The sequence below is a fragment of the Mobula hypostoma genome, chromosome 29, assembly GCF_963921235.1.
Source record: "Mobula hypostoma chromosome 29, sMobHyp1.1, whole genome shotgun sequence".
Lineage (NCBI taxonomy): Eukaryota > Metazoa > Chordata > Chondrichthyes > Myliobatiformes > Myliobatidae > Mobula > Mobula hypostoma.
In genome coordinates, this window is record NC_086125.1 from 8,132,795 (window position 1) to 8,154,473 (window position 21,679).

The 21,679-nt window shown below is 41.0% G+C and overlaps 1 protein-coding gene across 1 annotated transcript in view; it reads right to left on the reverse strand.

Moving 5' to 3' along the window:
• Positions 1–4,744: 4,744 nt before the first annotated feature.
• Positions 4,745–21,679, reverse strand: part of LOC134339499 (hemicentin-1-like) — a 34,262-nt gene continuing 17,327 nt past the window's right edge. Inside the window, exons 3-5 of the mRNA XM_063036073.1 lie at positions 18,284–18,598; positions 13,101–13,379; positions 4,745–9,161 (exon numbers count right to left, since the gene is read on the reverse strand). Of these exons, the coding sequence (XP_062892143.1) occupies positions 8,998–9,161; positions 13,101–13,379; positions 18,284–18,598 (758 nt within the window). The 3' untranslated portion in view covers positions 4,745–8,997. The remainder of the gene's footprint in view (positions 9,162–13,100; positions 13,380–18,283; positions 18,599–21,679) is intronic.

Below are 21,679 nucleotides of genomic sequence, written 5' to 3' on the forward strand. Positions count from 1 at the left end.
TTCCACTTTCCCCAAAACTCTGTAAATCCCCAATCAGAGCTTCATCACCGGTTGCAGTTTACAGTCATACCCAGGATTGTTCAAAATATCACCATCCTCATAACTTCATTCCCTCTGTCCAGGGGGAAAATAGGATTGCCCAAACTTCTCTCTTTTTCCCTCAGAAAGCCTTCTGCTCTAAAATGTCATCTTTCTGACCAGATGTCACCCAGATACTACTTCCTTCCTCATTGTCAAGTAATTGTCATCTCACACAGCCATCACTCTGCAATGGAAAGAATTCAGGACTGAGTCATCAATTACAGATTTACTTACGCAGAATATTCTCAGTGTGGGAAGGCTTGCTGGACTTTAGAAGCACAAACCATTCTTTTGTAACTTAGTGTACAACAATACTTTATTTATAAACTCCCTTCCTTAACTAAACAGACTAACAACTTCTTTCTTCCTCACGTTTGTATAATTTGCTTGAAATATTTAAGGCAATAGGTGAAACTTCCTCCTTCACTGCTCCCAATTGCCCTCAAATCAATTTCTAAACTCTACTCTGTTGAAGAAGCGTGATAATTGAGACTACGACATGTGGAGCATTTCAAAGCTCAAAGTTCAAATAAATTCATTATCAATGTAAGTGTATGTCACCATATACTACATTAAGATATTGTTTCTCACTGCTCTACTCCCTCTCTTTCTACACCCACGACTGTGTGGCTGGACTGAACTGAAATGCCATCGATAAATTTGCTGTTGACACAGCTCTTGTTGGCAGAATTCCAGAAAGTGATGAGAGGTCATGCAGGAGTAAAATATACCAGCTAGTTGAGTGGTGTTGGAGAAGGAAAACGCTCATTTTAAACCCCCGCTGCCTTGTGGCCATTTCCACCCATGGGAAAGGCTTCGGGAGTAAACCCCGGGGAAGAAGTCCAGAGCTGGGGTGCCTAAGGCAGTTCGATGTTGTTTAGAACTTCACTCTGGCAACCTCTGCGACGACACTGGTGCCAAGTTGTATCAGCACTTGCCCTTCCCTTGGACTACATCAGTGACGTGGAGAGGGGCAGCCTGCTGCATGGGCGACAGCCGGTTCTGCAAATCTTCCCACCCAGGCTTGTGCCCTGGAGAAGACACAGTCCACCAGAGGTTCTTCAAATCTTCTCGCCCAGCAGATTCTTGCAGGGGATTGAGATGATGTTTGTCCGGGTTTTCATCACAAATCTGTTGGAAGATTTGAATGTTGTTGACAGGAAATGATGTTGCAGTATCAGGAATGGGGTTACCTGGTTATTTAAGGATAGGTTGGGGGAGGGGACAGGAAGCAGAGGGACAGGGCACTGAAGTATCAGGTTAGGGTGTCAGATATGGAGTGGGGAGGTGTTTATGGCTCTGGGGTGATTAGAATGTGGGATTAGGTCTGGAATTTGAGAATGAGGTGAAGGTGCTGAGGAACGCGATACTGTTTGGAGTTACTAGGTTGAGTGCTGTGCAGTTAAAAGGCTGAAGGGAGAGATGGGAGGAACAGGCGGGTGCGCCAAACTCATCATGTTTGTGAGGTGGCAAACGTTTGGCCGGGTTCACTGGAAAATTTTAAAGCGGTGAGATAAGGCCATTGGGCAGAAAGTTAGCTCAAAGTATTCAGCTAACACCAGTGTTGTGATCAGCAGACTAAGCTTTTCTCTGATGTTATTGTTGATGAGAAGCATTACTCTTTCACCAGCAGAGAGCTTTCATTTCTATGCTGCTGCAATTTTATGACTGGACCTCACCACAACATGTGTCATGATTGAGGGCATTGTGATTGGATTCTCTGGATGTCAGCCTCATTGGAAAATGTTGCCAAATTATCTTCAAAATGTTGAGCTAATTCTTTATTCAAAGTAAAAGTTGTTTTGCAAAGTCACCATTAACTGTACTAACAACAGAACTTATAATAATGCACACTTTTTGCCTTCTCTGATTTTTATTCATAGAAGTTTATTCTGTGTTCTGTATCTACAAAGAATACATTTTCACACTCGTTTTGCAAAATCTGTTCATATAAGTATGCAAAGATTAAACCAACTTCAATTAATTCATTTAAAACCAAGCTAGAATCCAGAAAAGGGTACAGTATGTTAAAAAATGAATCATGTCAACATTATAAAAGCTAACTCTTCATCAGCAACCACACAGATCATTGCTAAAGCCTCAAATTCCATCCCGTTTATTACTGAGAAACAAAAAATGGTCTCTGACATGTACTTTTTTAAGCAATCAAATATTCCAGCAGTAATTGTATTCCTCTTAAAGTTAAACAGAAAAGGATTCAGAAATAATTTGCTGCTCAACAGGAATCTGGTCAGCAAGATTAGAGCACATTGAAACACAGCCAAGTTAATGACTGAGTTGAATAATGATTAATTTAGTAGTTGGACACAAGGCAAAGTGTATGAGTAAACAGATTTTTCTCTGGCTGTTACTTCTGTGGTGTTGTAAAGTTTGGTACTTGGGAATCAACTATTCATTGTCTATATCAATAACTGGTCTGAGCGTCAGACTTAAAAAATATACTGGTGATACAGAACTGAGCGAGATTCTAGGTAAGGAGCGGGTAGTAAATAAGCTTACCAAAGATAAGGACATGATGATTGGGTAAGAACATGACATGAATCCACATAAAGTTACATACTTTGATGCAGAAAAGTAGAGAATCACTGAATCCCAATATGCAGGCAAGGCAGGTAATTAGGAAGTATTGAGCACTCTTTGAAATTCTTCACCCTGATCTGTTTCTGAACTCATTCAAGAAATCAACAGATTTCTGGATATCAGGTGACTATGGTGATGAAGTATCAGAGTGGCATTGGGGTAGAAGACCAACTTCGATTTTTATGACTGGTGGAGCCGTTTCGAATAGCCTACACTTGCACTTAATTCTAATGGTCTTGTAATTGTAATGGTTGTCAGCCAAAACTAATTAACAACTTGAATTTAAGAGGTGCCTTTAATGAATTAAGACAGCTTTAAGTCAGATCAAAATCAAACAAACGCTAGAAATAAACCAGAAAACGTTGGAAATACACAACAGTTCATGCAGTATCTGTGAAAGGGAGGAACAAAGTTAACTTTTCAGATCAATGATCTTTCAACAGGTTTGATACATGACAGATTGCAACCAATATAGGAGAAAAGAAAATAGGTAGGAGAAAGCAGATTAAAATGGAAGGATCAATCACAAGCAAGAGAAAATCTGCAGATGCTGGAAATTGGAGCAGCACACACGAAATGCTGGCTGAACTCAGCCGTTTAGGCAGCAGCTTGGAAAAGACTAAACAGTCGACTCTTCATCAGGACCCCAAAATAGAAGGTCTTTGGCCATTGTGAGTTAAGCAAGTTGGTAAAATCACCACGGAATGTTAGGCAAGGGATCAAACAGAAGGTCACCCTGGACTAGGACAAGGAGGCAGATGACGGATGTGGATGAATAGATTATGACATTGGGGTTACTGTCAATGGCATCAAAGGAAAGTTGGAATGCCCAAGTGGAAGAAGATGGAAGCTTTGTATCTGGCAGGATAGAACACATAATTGATGACAAAGTTAAAATCCACTTACTTGAAGGTCCTCTTAAATGACCTTCTGTTTCATCTCTTACCCAATGTTCCTTTGTGTAAATATTTCATTCAAATGTTGGGTGTGTTTGGTATCTGTCAGTCTTTGTACTGGTTCTTAGCACGAATGGAAATGCTGGCAACAATTTTGTTATGTGGCTTCTTGCTCCAACCAGAAAATAACTCTCCATGCTTGGAGTTGGGAAAACCCAGACAAAAAGGGTGAAAGTCTGAGGCATAAAGGAATGACTGATGCACAAATAAATAAGGTGGGTCACGAGGTGTAAAGACAAAACACTGAAATGATGGACCAAAATGATTCAATTCTTATTCCAGATTGCTGAATGTGCTTCACCAAAATATGAGCTGCTACTCCCCAAGTTTACGTTGCATTATGCAGGAACAGATTAAGCAATTGCTTCAGAGAGGGACTGTGCTGAGGAATTGAAGGGGAATGTTACTGGAAGCTCAGGCCTGTATTATTAAACTGAATCTATCTTTGGTCTTGAAAGGACAAATAATTATGAATAAGTGACCCAAATCCTCACCGGTGTCACCAACTGAAGCATCGTGGGAGTTCAGAACATCGAGATATCAGTGTATGCTGCTGTTGAAATAAGCGACACTGCAGCCTGTAACATCGAAACAGCGAGCTGCTGGTCTCCTCTCTCGCAGTGGAAGGAGTGATACCTCTCTTTCCCTTGTTAGTGAGAAAGAGAGCCTGTGGACGGTGAAGTGTTGGGATGAACAGTGTTTTTTTGTTGATGGACTCCAGATCATGGTGTCGTGGGAGGGGGAAGGGGGGCTTTGGTGTCCCACGTTTTCCTATCCTTCAGTCTCTGGGGCTTTTATTGTGTTTTGTGGCTGTCCAAAGATTCATTTATTATCAAAGCATATATGTAGTATACAACTCTGAGATTTGTCTTCTCCAGATAGCCACAAAACAAAGAAAACCATGGTATTCAATCAAAGAAAAATATCAAACAGCCCCTTCCCCACAAAAAAAAACATTGTGCATCAAACCCAACAGACCCCCCACCCCCCCATACAAAATGAAGACTAACAAATCACTTCAAATGGCAACACGAGAATTTCAGATTGTATACCGTATAAAGTGCCTGTAAGAAGTATTCAAACCCCCCCCCCCCTTGGAAGTTTATATTAAATTTGGCTTTTTTTTGGACACTGATCTACAGAAAAAGGCTCTTTAGTGTCAAAGTGAACACATCTCGACAAAGTGATCGAAATTAGTTGCAAATATAAAACACAAAATAATTGATTGAATGTATTTACACCCCCCCCCTTAAAATGACACACTAAATCATAACTGTGAGCCAATTGGCTTTAGAAGTCACATAATTAGTTAAATGGAGATCACCTGTGTGCAATCAAGGTGTTTCAATTGATTGTAGTAAAAATATACCTGTATTGGGAAGGTCTAACTGCTATGTGTCAATGTGGGTATTCTTGGGGTGCTACATGAAAATCTTTGATCATTTATATTTGTTTAATTTGATCTGTACTTGATTATTGTTGTGTGGCTTATGGATCAGCTTCATCTTCAAATTTAAAAAGTTTGGATGTGATACAAGCACAGGCTTTAAGACCGTGTTGTGATACAGTAAGGTTGCCCACTGCTGCAGCTTTACTGACTGAATTGGGACAATTACTCTTACAACTGCAGAGGCTGAAGTTGTTATTAACACACTGGATAAATTTGAAGGCATAGAGAAATGATCACCCTGTTGAAAGTGGGTTGGAAGAATATTGGAACATCTTAAGAAGAGTGTTTTTAGTTTTGGGTGACTGGGTTCTTATCATGCTTGAGATATGGGTTTGTTGGATGCGTTACCACTGTAGCTTTTTTGGTAACCCCACCTTGTTTTTTCCCAATGACTTTAGTTGACTTTAGGTTGCATAATTTAATGAAGTCCAAGGACCCTGAAATGCCTGAGAGTCTGTGGATTTATCAATATGTTAAGGAAAATTATTGTGATATGCTAACCATTTTTATTGATGGATCAAAAGATAATTTAGCAGGGAAATTCGATGTGGCTGTTCGTGTGCCTGAGTTACAGGTAACAATAAAAAAACATCTTGCTAACCATTTATCAGTATATGCTGCAGAGTTAGTTGCCATCATTTTGGGCTTACAGTGGGTGGATGAAATCTGTCCTTGCAAAGGAAACTCTTCAAACTTTATTTCATATTCAAAGTATTGGTCTCCATGTCTACTTCTTACGGGTCTCTGCATATAGAGATGTTGAGGGGAATGAGAGGGTTGGTTGTTTGGCCAAAAACACTGCTAAAAGTTCACCTGTGGATATAACCTTCCACTTAACAAATCAGAAGCTAAGGGGTGGGTTGTTGGGGCTAAGCATTAGGGGATTATGGCAAGACTTGTGGGACAATGGGCATAAGAGGAGACTCCTTTACAAAGTACATAAAACTGTTGGTACAAAGGGGTAAGACAAGAAGGAAAGGAATTATATTGACTTGACTTCCAGTTGGGCATACTATAGTTAATTACTACTTTTACCTTCTTGGAAAACATCACTCTGGGGTATGTAGATTTTGTCATCATTATGAAACAGTTGAACACATTCTTTTATAATGTGAAGCATATAAGCTTGAAAGAAAGCAAATGCAGGCTGCACTACAGTCTTTGGGGGTTGAAAGTTTTCATTTTAAAACTTAAGTTATGGAAGTGACTTTAATTTAATTCACAATATTGTTTTTCATTATTTATTATCTAGAGGGCTTTTTGGAGTAATTTAGTTTTCACTGAATAAAGAAGTTTTATTTCCCAACTCTCTTCACCACACTCCAGGCCAGTTGATGGTGATAATGCACCTTCAAGTTGGGAAAAAGAAGAGGAAGAAGAATGAGCTGCTGGAGAGTTAGTATCCTGGCAAAAGTGACACCATGAGACAGAAGAACACTGAGCAAATCTGCGAAAAAAAAAATTACAGAGAAGCACACAGACACAAAGCCATAACTGCTGCCAAAGGTGTATCTACTAAATCCTGACTTGAAGGGGGTGAGTAATTAGCAATCAATTATTTTCTGTTTAATAATTGTAATAAATTTATACCAGTTTGTAGAAATTTATTCTCTCTTTTACACGGAGTCTTTTTCTGTTGATGTGTCAAAAAAGCCAAATTATGAAGCAATGCTGTCGAATAAAAGATGCCGAATGGGGTTGAATCCTTTTTATAGGCAGTGTATATTCCCTGATATCAAATGGAACCATTGAGTAGTGCAATAGTACACAGCTGTTAGAACATGCACATTATTAGTTACACATCTCCACCTGCTCATTAATGTAGATGTCTAGTCAGCCAATCATGTGGCAGCAACTCAATGCATAAAAGCATGCAGACATGGTCAAGAGGTTCAGTTGTTGCTCAGACCAAACATCAAAATGCAGCAGAAGTGTGATCTAAGTAACTTTGACCGTGGAATGATTTTGGTGCTAGACAGGGTGGTGTGAGTATCTCAGAAACTGCTGATCTCTTGGGATTTTCACACACAACAGTCTCTAGAGTTTACAGAGAATGGTGTGGGAAAAACCAAAACAAAAACAGTGAGCAGCCTTTCTGTAGGTGAAAACATCTTGTTAACGAGAGAACTTGGAGGAGAATGGTCAGACTGGTTCAAGCTGACAGGAAGGAGAGAGTAACTCAAAAAAAAAACACATGTTACAACAGCAGTGTGCAGAAGAACATCTCTGAACACACAACACTTTGAACCTCGTAGCAGATGGGCTACAGCAGCAGCAGTCCATGAACATACACTCAGTGGAAACTTCATTAGATACAGGAAGTACCTAATAAAGTGGCCACTTGAAGGCAAAGCCAGCAATAGATTAAAATTGGGAAGTTCAGAAGAATGGGAAGGATTATTGTGGTATTGTGAGGCTGAAAAGGTTGCAGATTTGGGGAAGAAATGCGTCATTCAGAAAATTGGTTCTCTTACACACTGCTTCTGATCATGTACAAAATCCCCTGTCAATTGCTGACAAGTGAAGGAAAAAATTATAGTCTTGTCAATGAGGATACTTATTCCAGTAACTCGTTTCTTGTGAATTATGAAATGAGTCTCCAAGTGAACCAAGATCGAAGTTCTCTGTCAGGCTGTTGTTCCCTGGTGGTGGGCACCAGATCACATTCATTTGGCAATGTTAACCTGACCATCTCATCCGATCGGCCAACATTCTGTAACAGACATTTTCTTTCTCTGACACATGAAGAGTTTACCAGCTGGACAGAGAGAAAACTCAAAATCCCCTTGAAGTACAACATTGCAAAGACTCCTTGGCTCCTTTTGATTTGTTTGTGTCTCAAATTTAAAGAGTACTTGAGATAGATTGCAAACCTGGAGGCCATGAATCAGCTGTACATACTGTAGAGGCCTACGTAATGTAAGCACAGAAAGTCCCAAACCGCCCACCCCACCAGTGGAAAAGTTGACACTTCACAGATTCGTGCCATTAGCCATAACCATATGCACAAAATGGGAGTAATCTTTAATTCCCATATGACAAAGAAAGCCTTCAGAAGTAAATACATAGCTGATAAACACTTCCAGTGACTGTAAGCTACCTCTTTCCCATTCCAGTTATTAGCAAGCTCCCAAAATGCTGTATGCCAGAATTAGATCCACTGGACCCATTACTTAATAACATGTTCGTATGGCTGAAAACATTTTTTTAAAAACAAAACAAATTACTTGCTCCAACCATCTTTTAACACACACCAATAATGACTGAGGGGAGGCAACAAAGCAGCAGGTTCTGAAGCATATGAATTATTTGTTCTTCAGTTTAATATGTCGCTATGAAGGTTAACTCAGACCACAACCTTGTTGTTGTGTTTGGAGGTTTGTGTGTCTCAATGACCTGGAGAGCTCTGTCGGCTGGAGTCAGGGCTTTATGCTTTGGCTCTTGGTAGGGTCACTCATGCCAAACAGGTCAAAGGGTAGAGGACAGACTAAGAGTGGTCCACCAGTCCTCCAAGTTCCGGGGTTCAGCTCAGGGCTAACAACCCTGACTGGTCAAACAAAAATAATGGAAACAGCAATGAAGAATCCTTCTACATCTGAGTCCAATGGTATTCCTGAGTCTCCACCTGGGACTTGCATGACTGACAGTGGTGAAAACCGACAGGAAGCTACTGACATGATGAAGGAAGTCCTGAACCTCGCCAGAAATGGAGGACCTTCATTGCTACCATAAACACCAGGGGCATAACAGGCATCAGGTGGGTGGTGGAGGTCAGAGAGGGAAAAGAATTATGGGGAAAATCCATCATTATTTTTTCCAGCCGGATCAGCAATTATAGTTTTTAAGTTGATGCAAAATACTTTATTGTTCTTTTGTTTGGTTCTGAATTATGATCATTTTCTGATTTTACTACCCACTCGGCACTTCCAGATTATTGTCAGGCCTTGCATTTTGTAATTTGTATTTTTGTATTTTCTGAGCGTTTTGGTAGAAGTAATAAATAACAGCACCTGTTGCAAGGGTTGCTATGGCCACTGCTGATATACTTGCTGCCACTATCACAGAAGTTTTACCTGTGGAGAAAGTTGGAACAAAGTTAATGGTAATGTATAATAGTCCATTTCAACAATAATGTGATTTCATTAAAAATGTTAATTTCATATTGGGTAAGTGTTCTCTTCCATGCACTGCTAACAGAACAACATTTTGAAAGTTTAACTCCCTCCCTCTCCGCTCCCCTTCTCCATTCGTCCCTCCCCACTAATCTCCCTCCTGGCAATTAGTGCTGCAAGTGGGTCTAAGTGCTACCATCTCCCTCACCTCCATTCAGGACCTCAAACAGTCCTTCCAGGTGAGGCAACACTTCACCTGCGAATCTGCTGAGTTGTCTATTCCGTCCAATGGTCCCTATCTGGCCTTTACAATGGTGAGACCCATCATAAGTTTAGGGACCATTCTATCAAGTACCTCCACTCCATCCACCACAAACGGGACTTCCTGGTGGCCAAACATTTCAATTCCCATTCCGACATGCTGATCCATGGCCTCCTCTTGTTCCAAGATGAGACCACTCTCAAGGTGGGGGAGCAACAGCTTGTATTCCGTCTGGGTACCCGCCAACTTGATGGTACAAACATCGATTTCTCCTTCTGGTGAACAATTACCCCCCTCCCCTTTATTCCCCACTCTGACCTTTTGCTATTTCTCACCTGCCTATTACTTCCCCCCGGGTCCCCTCCTCTTTCCTCTCTATTGTCCACTCTCCTCTACTATCAGATTCCTAGGAGGAATGTCTTTAGCCAGAAGATGTTGAATCTGTGGAATTCATTTCCATAGACAGCTGTGGAGGCCAAGTCACTGGATGTATTTAAAGTGAAGGTTGATAGGTTTTTGACTAGTAAAGGCATGAAAGGTTTGGGCCGAAACATCAACTGTAGTCTTTTCCTAGATGCTGCCTGGCCTGCTGAATTCCTCCAGTAATTTGTGTGTGTTGCTCGGATTTCCAACATCTGTAGATTTTCTCTTGTTTGTGAAAGGTAACGGGGAAAAGGCAGGAATGGGGTTGAGAAGGATAATAAATCAGCCATGATGAAATGGTGGAGCACAATTGATGGGTTGAATGGCCTTAATTCTGCTCCTTTGTCTTTTAGTCTTATGTGGTCTCACAGCTCCAAGGATCTGAATTTCACCTTGACCTCAGGGTGCTTATATGTGGACTTTGTATGGTGACATATGGGTGCTTTGGTCACGTACCATATCCCAAAGGTATGGCAGTAGGTTAACTTGCTTCTGTAGATAGCTCTGTAGTGTAATCTGTGTCAGAAAGAATCAAAGGGGAGTGACAGACATGTGAGAAAGGATAAGGTTCTAGGAGACAGGAAACACTGAGGGGGAATGGGACAAGTGAGATTACTCTGCTGGACTAGACCTAATGGACTGAATGGCCTCCTTCTATACCATAATAAGCAAATAAATGTATCAGGATTAAGTAAAATGTCCCAAGATAATGCACACAAAATACTGGGGGATCTCGGCAGTTCAGGCAAAGAGTAAACAGTTGACGTTTTGGGGCGAGAACCTTCATCAGGACTGAGAAGGAAGTGGGTGGGGGGGAGGAGAAGATGCCAGAACAAAAAGGTGGGGGAAGTGGAAGGAGGCACCTGGAAGGTGATAGGTGAAGCCAGGTGGGTGGGAAAGGTCGAAGGCTGGAGAGGAAAGCATCTGATTGGAGAGGAGAGTGGACAATGGGAGAAGGGGAAGGAAGGGTGGGGGTGGGGGGGAAATCTAAGATACCTGACAGGGCAACACCATCTATATTTGATGCATAAGCCTCAGAAGATGTTAACTTTATGCTTTTAGCCCCATTTTTACAAGGAATAAGAAATGTTAGAGATATTAGTCAGGAATTCTGGAGTTTTGGACTTTGGTGCTGGAAGACATAGATTCCAGTGGCAGATGGTTTAAAATCAGGGATGAGTAAGACTGATGTATAACTTTGTGACTGGTCCCAGTCCGTACTCAACTACAGCCAATCTAAACCAGTCCAAGGATCTATTTTCCCTCTACACAATCCAACCTGATGATAAATGCAACAATTTCAAATACCTGATTTATCATTTTGAGGATAAAAACACTGAATAAATGCATCGAACTCTCAACTGTCTGAAAGTTTCTTTCTTACTAAGCAAGTTTTACTTAATCAGATAAAGCACCAATCCAGTTTTAACAAATTAGTGTAAAATCCCAGCAATCCACTAACCAATCATTCAGAAATCAAAATGTCTTGGCATTTGACCCACGAGGGAATGTTTATTTTCCCTGCTCCCTTCAGCCTCACCAGGGCATTCTCTCCCCCACCCCTCAATTCCCACATTTTCCTTTCCATTCACCAATGCCTCCGTTCTGACATTTCCTTGATTTTGGTCCTCACGCTCACACTTGACTTGCCAGCAAACCCATTTTTTTCTCGATTAATTTAGACTGGCCAAGGCTCCTTTCCCAGGCTCACTGGCAAATTTATGCTCAGTGGCCACTTTATTAGGTACTACGCATCTGCTCGTTCATCCAAATATCTAATCAGCCAATCATCTGGCAGCAGCTCAATGCATAAAAGCATGCAGACATGGTCTTGAGATTCAGCTATGTTCAGATCAAACATCAGAATGGGGAAGAAATGTGATCTAAATAACTGATTGCTGGTGCCAGATGGGGTGGTGCGAGTGTCACAGAAAATGCTGATCTCCTGGCATTTCCTCACACACAAATCTCTACAGCTTACAGAGAATGGCGTGAGAAACAAAAAGAAGTGAGCAGCAGTTCTGTGGGCAATAACACCTTATTAATGAAGGAGACTGGCCAAGAGACCATTGGTATACACAATTTTTTTTGGTTTAGTTTCTTTCTGTGCCTAGGGGCATATTGGGCAGCAACCTGGCCATTTCTTTAGCATTTTTCTGTTTTTTTTATGAGACTGAGTTGTGAGATTGTCACTCAACCTAGCACGGATAGAAAGCTTGCGAGGAGCTGGCCGGATTCGAGCCCAGGACCACTCACCTCGAAGTCTGGTGCGGATGCCACTACACCACTAGCTGGCAATAGACAAATATGGTAGTTTAAAAAACAAAGGGACGAGGATTCAGTTGCAGATTCATGCAGCGTTAAGTAGGGGAACATGTAGCACAGACTGGTGATCCAAATCTCCTCTTGGCTTAGAGAAGGTAGTTCACAAACAGTTTGAGTTTCGGACTGATGCCAGGGTCAGGAATAGGAGCAGTAACACTGAATAGGGTACTGAATATCAGGTGGCAGCCAATGAGAGTGGTTTGGGTTTTCTAAATATTCAGAATCAATCAGATTTAATATCACCAGCATATGTTGTGAAATGTTCCTCAGAATAATGATATTCTTGTTTATAGTCGGAAAGGATTAAGACCACGATGTTTTGTTTCTCTTTCCTCCTCCTCAGCCGCTTTGGCATTTAATTAAGTTTATCCCTGAACTGGTACAGCTGAATCCAACTTTACTGTTTTTAATAATGATCCTCTCCTGCCCATTTCAGCCTTTCTCTAGCAATATCACAAAGCCATTTTCTAATCTACGCGTTTCTCCTCGGTACACACTCAACAATTCAAGAACAGCTTCTTACCCTCAGCCACCGGATTTCTGAATGGCCATTGAACTCATGAACACCACTTCACTACCTTTTTTATTTCCATTTTTTGTACTAATTATTTAATTTAAATATATACAGTAATTCATTTTTTATCATGTACTGCATTGTACTACTGCCTCAAAGTTAACAAATTTCACAACATATGCTGGTGATATTAAAGCAGATTTGAGATTTGATTCTGGTTCAGTAATATCCCTTGGGATCACCCTCTATGTACTTTTCACCAAGGTAGAGCACCTTTTAATTTTTGCCTGTATTTCTGTAATTTAGTTAAGGGCGAGTTGAAACTCGTTCAAATAAAGTTTAAAAGTCCATGGAGCAGTACCATTTGCAAACTGACCTGTAACTTTGATGTCCACCTTCTTTTCAGCAGTTCCAAATTTATTTGTAGCAATACATTTGTACACGCCATTATTTTTCGTCATTGCATCATAAATATGAAGGACTGCAGAGGAACTGTTCACAATGTTATGTTCTTGGGGGAATTCCCATGCTAACATCGGCTTCGGGTTTCCTTCTGCATCGCAGACTAATGTGATGTTATCGCCATCACCCAAATGTATTGGAGACTCGGAGATGGTTCGGTTGTTTGCTAAGATATTTATGCTTTCTGGTTTATCTGTGAAAGAAAAGAAAATGTATTGAATTTAAGTGAATTGAAAAGAGAATCTTTCAACTGATTTTGTAATCAAATAATTATATCTGGTTTTAACTTAAATCCATGTCTGGAGTCACTATTGTGAATATGCAAATTGTTTTTTTTGGTGAAAAGTAGCTGAACCGTTATCATCATCATCATTATGGGCCGTGTTGTATGACATCATTATGGGCCGTGCCGTATGACATCATTATGGGCCGTGTTGTATGACATCATCATTATGCACTGTGTCGTATGACGTGGGCGATCATGGTCTATGATCGTGATTGTTCTTGGCAAAGTTTGCTGCAGAAGTAGTTTGCCATTGCCTTCTGGGCAGAGTTGTGGCAAGACGGGTGACCCCAGCCATGATCAATACTCTTCAGAGGTTGTCTGCCTGGTGTTAGTGGTCACAGAACCAGGACTTGGGATGTGCACCGGCTGCTCATTCGACCATCCACCACCTGCTCCCATGGTTTCACGTGACCCTGATCTGGTGGGGGGGGGTGCTACACCTTGCCCAAGGGTGACCTGAATGTGTGCCTTACACCTCCTTTGGCTGAGACGCATCTCCACCCCACCACCATTATGGCCACTCATAATAGGAGCTTTGCATTCATCCAAAGAAGGCAGAATATTGATATATTCACTGCTGGACCTTGGGAGCTGTATACTTATAAAGATGCCCCCTCCATGAACAGACTTATTTGCAGCAGATTATTTTTAATAAATAATCCAAATGTATTGTGTGCATTAAAGCGAATTTGAGGATAATAGGGCACCACACTCGCGGTTGGTGCAATTCTATTACAGCTTGGGGCATCAGAGTTCAAAGTTCAATTCTGGCACGTCTACAGGGAGTTTGTACATTCTCCCTGTGACCTCCACAGCCATCTGTAACAACAAATTCCACTGATTCACTACTCCCTAGCTAAAGAAATTCCTCCTCATCTCCGTTCTAAAAGGATGCCCCTATATTTTGAGGCTATGTCCTCAGTCTTAGACTCCCCCACCAAAGGAAACATTCACTCTATTGGGGCCTTTCAGCATTTGATAAGTTTCAATGAGGTCACCCCTAATTCTTCTGAATTCCAGTGAAGAGAGACCCAGGGTCCTCAAACGCTCCTCATACAACAAGCCCTTCAATCCTGGAATTATTTACGTGAATCTCCTTTGACAGCACATCCTTTCTTAGATAAGGGGTGAAAACTGCTCACAATACTCCAAGTGAGGCCTTAGCCAGTGCTTTATAAAGACTTAATGTTACATCCTAGCTTTTATATGCGTAGGAACACAGCAGTAGTGTTGAATATGATCATTCTAGTTTCAAAGACCATGGAGCAGTACCGTTGGAAAATTCAATAGGTTGAGTAGGTCTGTCAGGAACTATTTAGATCACTTGCTTGTCCTTTCTGTTCTATAACTGGTTCCAAAGTCACTCTGGTTGTGATAAGATAACACCCACCGAGTAAAACTTTAAACTGAGGCACTGTTTACTTTCTAAAGAGAAAGGAAAGGTATCACAATATTATTCGTACATACAGAGGAGTTCCTCAATGTCCAGTAGTGACAAAGCCAAATAGATTATTTTGTTTTATGTACAGGAGGAAATAATTCATGCTAAAATTACACAAAGCAATGGTGAGACCACACTTGGAGGAGTGTGTACAATTCTACATTCCTTACCCGAGAAATGGTGGCTGCCAGTAGCGTAGGGGTTCGGACAATGCTTTACAGTACAGGGAACCCGGGTTCAATTCCCACCACTGTCTGTAAGGAGTTTGTACGTTCTCCCCATGACCACATGGGTTTCCTCCGGGTGCTCCAGTTTCCTCCCACAGTCCAAAGACATATCGGCTGGTAGGTTAATTGGTCATTGTAAATTGTCCCGTGATTATGCTGGGATTAAATTGGTGGCATAGCTTGAAGGGCTGGAGGGGCTTATTCCACACTGTATCTCAATAAAATAAAAGATATACTTGCCCTATGGGGAGCGGAACAAAGATTCACCATGCTGATAGCATGACCATCATTGCGAGAGTGAACAGGTTGGATCAGTAATGCCTGCACTCAAGATTCAAGTTTATTTATCACGTGTACGTTGAAAGTACAGTGACATGTCATTTACATTATCAACCAATACACCCAAGGGTGCGCTGGGTGCAGCCTGCTAATAGCACCAACATTGCATGCCTACGTTAGAATGAAAGGAGATCTGACTGAAATATATGCTTTGATAGACTGTGAGGGTGTTTCCTGTAGCTGGGAGGGGCCAGAGTAGTAGGTCCAAAATAAGAAGTCACACTCACAAAAGAGAGTCATTAAGGACCAAGATGAGGAGAATTTTTTCCCTCACTCAGAAGTTGGAGAACCTGTAGAATCCTCCACTACAGAAGTGTATGTAATGAGGCCATCACCATTTAAAAAGAAAATAGCTAGACTTCTACACTCAAAAGCCATCAAGGGGTATGGGGGGGTGGGGTAGGAATACGGCATCTGGGAGGACCAGCCATGATCTTCTGAGGAATTACAGAGAATATTCAAGCCAGGGGGAAGGGGAACAGCGTACTCCTATTCGTGTTCTACTGTGATTGGATTGAGTTGGATCTCTGATCTGGCAATTTATTTGCAAAAGTTTTATCTCTATACGAGAAGACATCATCAATGCACTGATTGTGGTGTGTCCTCTGAGTGCTTGGCCATTATATAGTTTTCAATCAGCTGATTGGACATCATTTCAGAAATTCAATTGTGCTACGTGTTTGTAGTATTTGTATGCAGCCAAACTGGGAGAACAGGGATCCATGAACGTCAACTGGCTGTAAAGTGTCATGACCAACTCTACCCATGAAGATCAAGTGGGGCACAAAATTTGACTGGGCATCAGTGAAAGGCATGGTTCAAGCAAACACGCGGCTTGCAAAGGAATTCCTAAAAGCGTGGTTTTCCGCTAACAGTTCTGTAAACAAACACATTGACCTTGATCCTATTTACGAACCGACGTGGGCAAAATTCCAGATCACGATGTACAAAGTTGGCCACACAGCAAATCAGCGATGAGATTTCCTCCCTACATCTTCCGAGTTATTTCCAATACTCTACAGTGTTTCATTAAATGCAGATTATTTATCTCCTTTTGCATATTGGCAGCATGCAAATTCCTTTCTTTGCTTCACTGCATTGAAATAGTTCTCCCTGCTCTGGCTCCTCCTGTTCTTCCTCGTGCTGGAGGTCCTGGGGCTTGTACTCAACTCTCCTGTTGCCTGGGATGCATTTAATAATAAGTATGAAACCACATTTGGCAAGCACCAGAGGAGGCCCGAGCCAAATGTAGACAGTGGAATCGCACTTTGAGGAGGGCGCTGGGCTCTTGCCGGTGCCATTTTTTTCGTTAAGGTGCAGGCCACTGTAATGACTGGAGGCATACAGTAATTACAAAATAATGACAGCCATTTTCCAACCATTGTGGAAGTGCACGATCTACAAGATAATAAGCTACATTGGGAGCCAAAAATGGGGCCTTGTTCCCTGAACTGCAGGGAAAGCCTGTAGTACGTTCACTTGCCCTCATGTCACCTACCGAAGGAAAAGTGAGCATTGTTCCCTTGAGTGAAGAGCATCAGAGACTTTCCTAATGCCCTGTAGGAACTGGAAATGAGGAGCAAAACCTCATATTCATACTTGGTAGCTTCCAATCTGATGGCATGAACATTGAATTCTCTAACTTCTGTTAATTTCTCCTCCATCCTTCTCCCTTTTTCTATTCCCCATTCTGCTCTTCACCTCTTCTCCTCAGCTGCACATCACCTCCCTCTGGTGCCCCTCCTCCTTCTGTTTCTTCCTTGGTCCACTGTTCTGTCCTATCAGATTCCTCCTTCTTCAGCACCTAACCTCTTCCACGTATCCCCTCCCAGCTTCTTACATCAGCCTCTCCCTCCCCCACACATCCACCTTCCTCCTCACCTGCCAGCTTGTATTCTTTCCCCTCCCTCCACCTTATTATAGTGGCTTCAGTCCCCTTCCTCTCCAGTCCTGATGAAGGGTCTCAGTCTGAAACATCGACTGTTTATTCCCACCCTACCTGACGGGCTGAGTTCCTCTAGCATTTTGTGTGTATTGCAAGCTTTAATTGTTTATCTCTACATGGTAGCAATTACTAATTATGGCAGTGGAGAATATTTTAGTTGCACCTATGACCTCTGTAATAAATTCCTTTACTAATCAAGGTATCCTCAAAGAGGACAACAATTTTGTCATAGGATTTGGAGGGTCTCATGCCTCAATTACCTGGAGAGCTACGTTGGATGAAGTCAGAGCCGTGGGCTTTGACTCTTGGTAGGGTCACCCATGCCAAACAGGTCAAAGGGTAGAGGCCAGACTAAGAGTTGTCCACTGGTCCTCCAGGTTTGAGGGTTAGGTTCAGGGCTAACAACCCAGACTGGTCAAAAAGCAACTGTACAGAAACAGCAATGAAGAATCCTTCTACATCTGTGCGAGATGGTATGGACAGACAGATTGAGGGCCTTCACTGGTATCCTAAACACCAGCAGCATGACAGGCAGTAAGTAACTAATCAAGGTATAACATAGAAAATTAACCAATAAATAATTTTGAAGAAGGATCTAGTGCTTTCCCAGTGAATATGACGAATAAACTCTTCTCAGGCTTCCAGCCGGGTACAGGTCTTGATTATAACTGATGTTTCAATTACCAACTTTGCTATCTTCATCAGGGATGATGCCTGGACTTGTCTAGTCCAGTAGTATTTATATCCCTGAAGATGGCAGAGTTGGTCATTGAAACCCCAGTTATAATTGACACCTGTACCCAGCTGGAAGTCCGAGAAGAGGTTATTCACAATAACTGATAGTTCAAACGGAACTCACAGTAAGTTTTCAAAATCACAGAGGAGTTTGCAATTGGTAACGTGTCATTAGAGTCCAAGAGCACCTCTGCCAAGCAGGTGTACACCTGTCCATCATCTGAAGGCTGTGCAGTAAAATTAAAGACACTCTTTAATTGTCCATTAGGATATAAAGAACCGATGTCTTCTGCAGAATCGTTCTGAACAATTTCACTTCCTCTCAGCCATTTGAGTAAAAGATTCTTTTCAGGATTGACCCTTGGACTGATGCATTCCAGGCTATAGGTTTTATTAATTTCCAACCCTTCAGGAGGGGAACTAATATTCAAGTCTCGATCTGTTAAAAGAAAAGCACATTTGACAGTTATTGTTGGAACAGTCTTCATTTGAATGCAATTATCTTTATTGTTGCTTTGAAACAATGTTCTGTAAATGGTTTGTGTGACAACAGAATTTCCATACTCAAAAGTCTATCGACAAATGTGCCCTACTAAGTTTCTATTTCAGTCTTCTCTAAGTTGTACTGACTCAGTACAGGAAATGACTCACAGGGTAGTACTATGTATGGATACAGATTGAAAAGGTCAGGGTGTCAGGGTTCGAGGTGAGGGATGGGTCAGTTCAGCTCGCTGCTCCGTGACATTAACTCAGCTCTGTGCTGAACTGAGAGTCTGTGGGCAGACTCTCTTTGTGGACTTCAGTTCTGAACACTATTTGCTTGCGTTTATTGTTTGCATGATTTGTTTTTTTTCTTTCTCTCTCTGCACGTGGGATGTTTGACGGTCTGGTCTTTTTTTAAACTGGGTTCTTTTGGGTTTTTTTTGTTTTGTGGCTCCCTGTAAGGAGATGAATGTTGAGGTTGTGTATAAATATACGATAAATGAACTTTGATGACTTATATGTACTTTGATAACAAATTGACTTTGCACCAACCTGACACCCTACAATGCTGAAATTGATACTGACAACAGAGACATAAAAAGTGCAATGGAAACTCTTCATTATCACACAGATTTAATTAACCAATGCTACTCAAGACAGGAGCGGGGTTAGTGAAGTTTGTACGTGCTTTGTACTAGTTGTGGTGAATGAAACTTGGACTGTGTGCATCTCAGAAAGTTTATAATTGCAGAGCAGGCCCTTTATTCCATTATGAAGACAACAGAGCATAGTAATATTGATGAAACAAATTAGTCAAGACTATGTCTTGACAGTATGACAAATACAATAAATGTTCAACTCAGATTAGTACAATATAATTTTTTTTACACCAATTGTATATTACACCGCAAAAAAAAAATTAAATTCAAACTTAATGTTTTCGGTGTAATCAAGAAATTGGTACTTTTTTTTTTACATTCTATGTGGTCCTATTCTAAAATCCAACATTTTTGGGTAAATTTAAGAGTTTTATTGGAACAAATTATTGGAACTGAACTTCCACATAACCCTATATTATTTTTATTAGGTGACATTGAAGGGATAAAACCGAAACTTAAATTGAATAAACACCAGAAAGAATTTATAAAAATTGCATTGGCAGTAGCCAAGAAGGCTATTGCAGTTACTTGGAAATCGGATTCATATTTAAGTATGGATCGTTGGAATAATGAAATTTTTAGCTGTATTCCATTTGAAAAAATTACTTATAATTTAAGAAATAAATATGATACATTTTTGAATATTTGGCCCCCTTATTTACAAAAGATAGGATTGTATGTATAGGTGCTCCAATGATAAAGATGTTGGTCCTTTGGGGAAAGAAACAAATAAATATATTAAATTTATTTCAAATCCCTTGGAGCATGTGGAGACCTTCCAATATCCAGGCAGTCTGTCTTTCTTTTTTTTCTCTTACTTTTTCTTTCTTTTCTTTTATGTAGGGGTATGTACCGGGGGGAAGGGTTAAGGGGAGGGGGGAGGGTAGGTATTATTATTCCTCCATGTAATCAAGTCTGAAAATTCAATAAAAAATTATTTTAAAAAAACAGAGGAGCATAAGTAGAACAGGGTGGCTGAGAGCAGTTGAAGGAAAATGGTTTTCAGGAGATAGGGCGACAGTGGTGCAACTCTAGCCATCAAGATTCAAGTACATTCATTATCAAAGAATGTACAAATTATACACCTTGAGATGTGTTGTTCACATTGAAATAAAAGGATCATTGTGATGTTAGGGGTTTGTGATGGAATCATTAGGTACACCTGCTTGTTCATGCAAATATATGATCAGCCAATCATGTGGCAGCAGCTCAATGCATAAAAGCATGCAGACATGGTCAAGAGGCTCAGTTGTTGTTCAGAGCAAACATCAGAAAGGGGAAGAAATATGATCTCAGTGACTTTGACCGTAGGATGAGTGTCGGTGTCAGATGGGGTAGTTTTGAGTATTTAAAAATTGCTGATGTCCTGGGTTTTTCATGCACAACAGTCGCTAGAGTTTACAGAGAATGGTGTGTAAAACAAAAAAAAAATGCAGAGAGCAGCAGTTCAGTGAGCAAAAATGCCTTGTTAACAACAGAAGTCAGAGGAGAATGGCTATTCTTGTCCAAGCTGACAGGAAGGTGACAGTAACTCAAATAACCACACATTACAACAGTGGTGCACAGAGGAACATCTCTGAATACACATGTTGGACACTGAAGTGGATGGGCTACAGCAGCAGAAGACCACAAATGTACTGAAATACACTGTGCCTGCTTTTTTTTTGGCACAAAAGGTACAGAAGGTGGCCACTGAGTGTATGTTGATATTTATTTTCTTGCAGACATTTATAGGAAAATAAAGTAGTACAACTGTACTTATGAAAAACTAGATAAACTAGTATATATTTTTATAGCCTACAGATAGTAAACAACACAGTGCTGGATTGAACTGAACCGAGCTGAACTGAATATGCCTGGACTCTATTGATTTTGTAGTTAATATTGTGTTTTTCCACTCTGTTTTCTTTTGCCATTTGTGTGATTTGCTTTTTTTGCATGTGAAGGGTGGGGTGATGTTTTTTTTTGAAGGGGTTCCATGGTTTTCTTTGTTTTATGGCTGTCTATGGGAAAGACGAATGTCGGGGTTGTATACCATATCCATACTCTGATAATAACGACACGACCCAGCACGGATGGAAAGCGTGCCCGGAAGCGGCCCGACTGGATTTGAACTCTGGAACCTTCGCTCCGGAGTCCGATGCTGATGTCACTGCGCCACCAGCCGGAAGAGTACAGGCATCTAATGGATTTTAGTTGTTGGAAATGGGGAAGATCAAGAAAAGAGAGGGAAGGGTCTGACACGTGAAAATGAGTAGAGGGTTAAAAAAAAAAGCAGCAACGGTAATGAAATTTGAAGCTGTCTGAGTGCAGAAAGCTGCCATCAAATCTTGAAAGGTTCATTTAATATTAGAATATGTGTGCAGTATACAACCTGA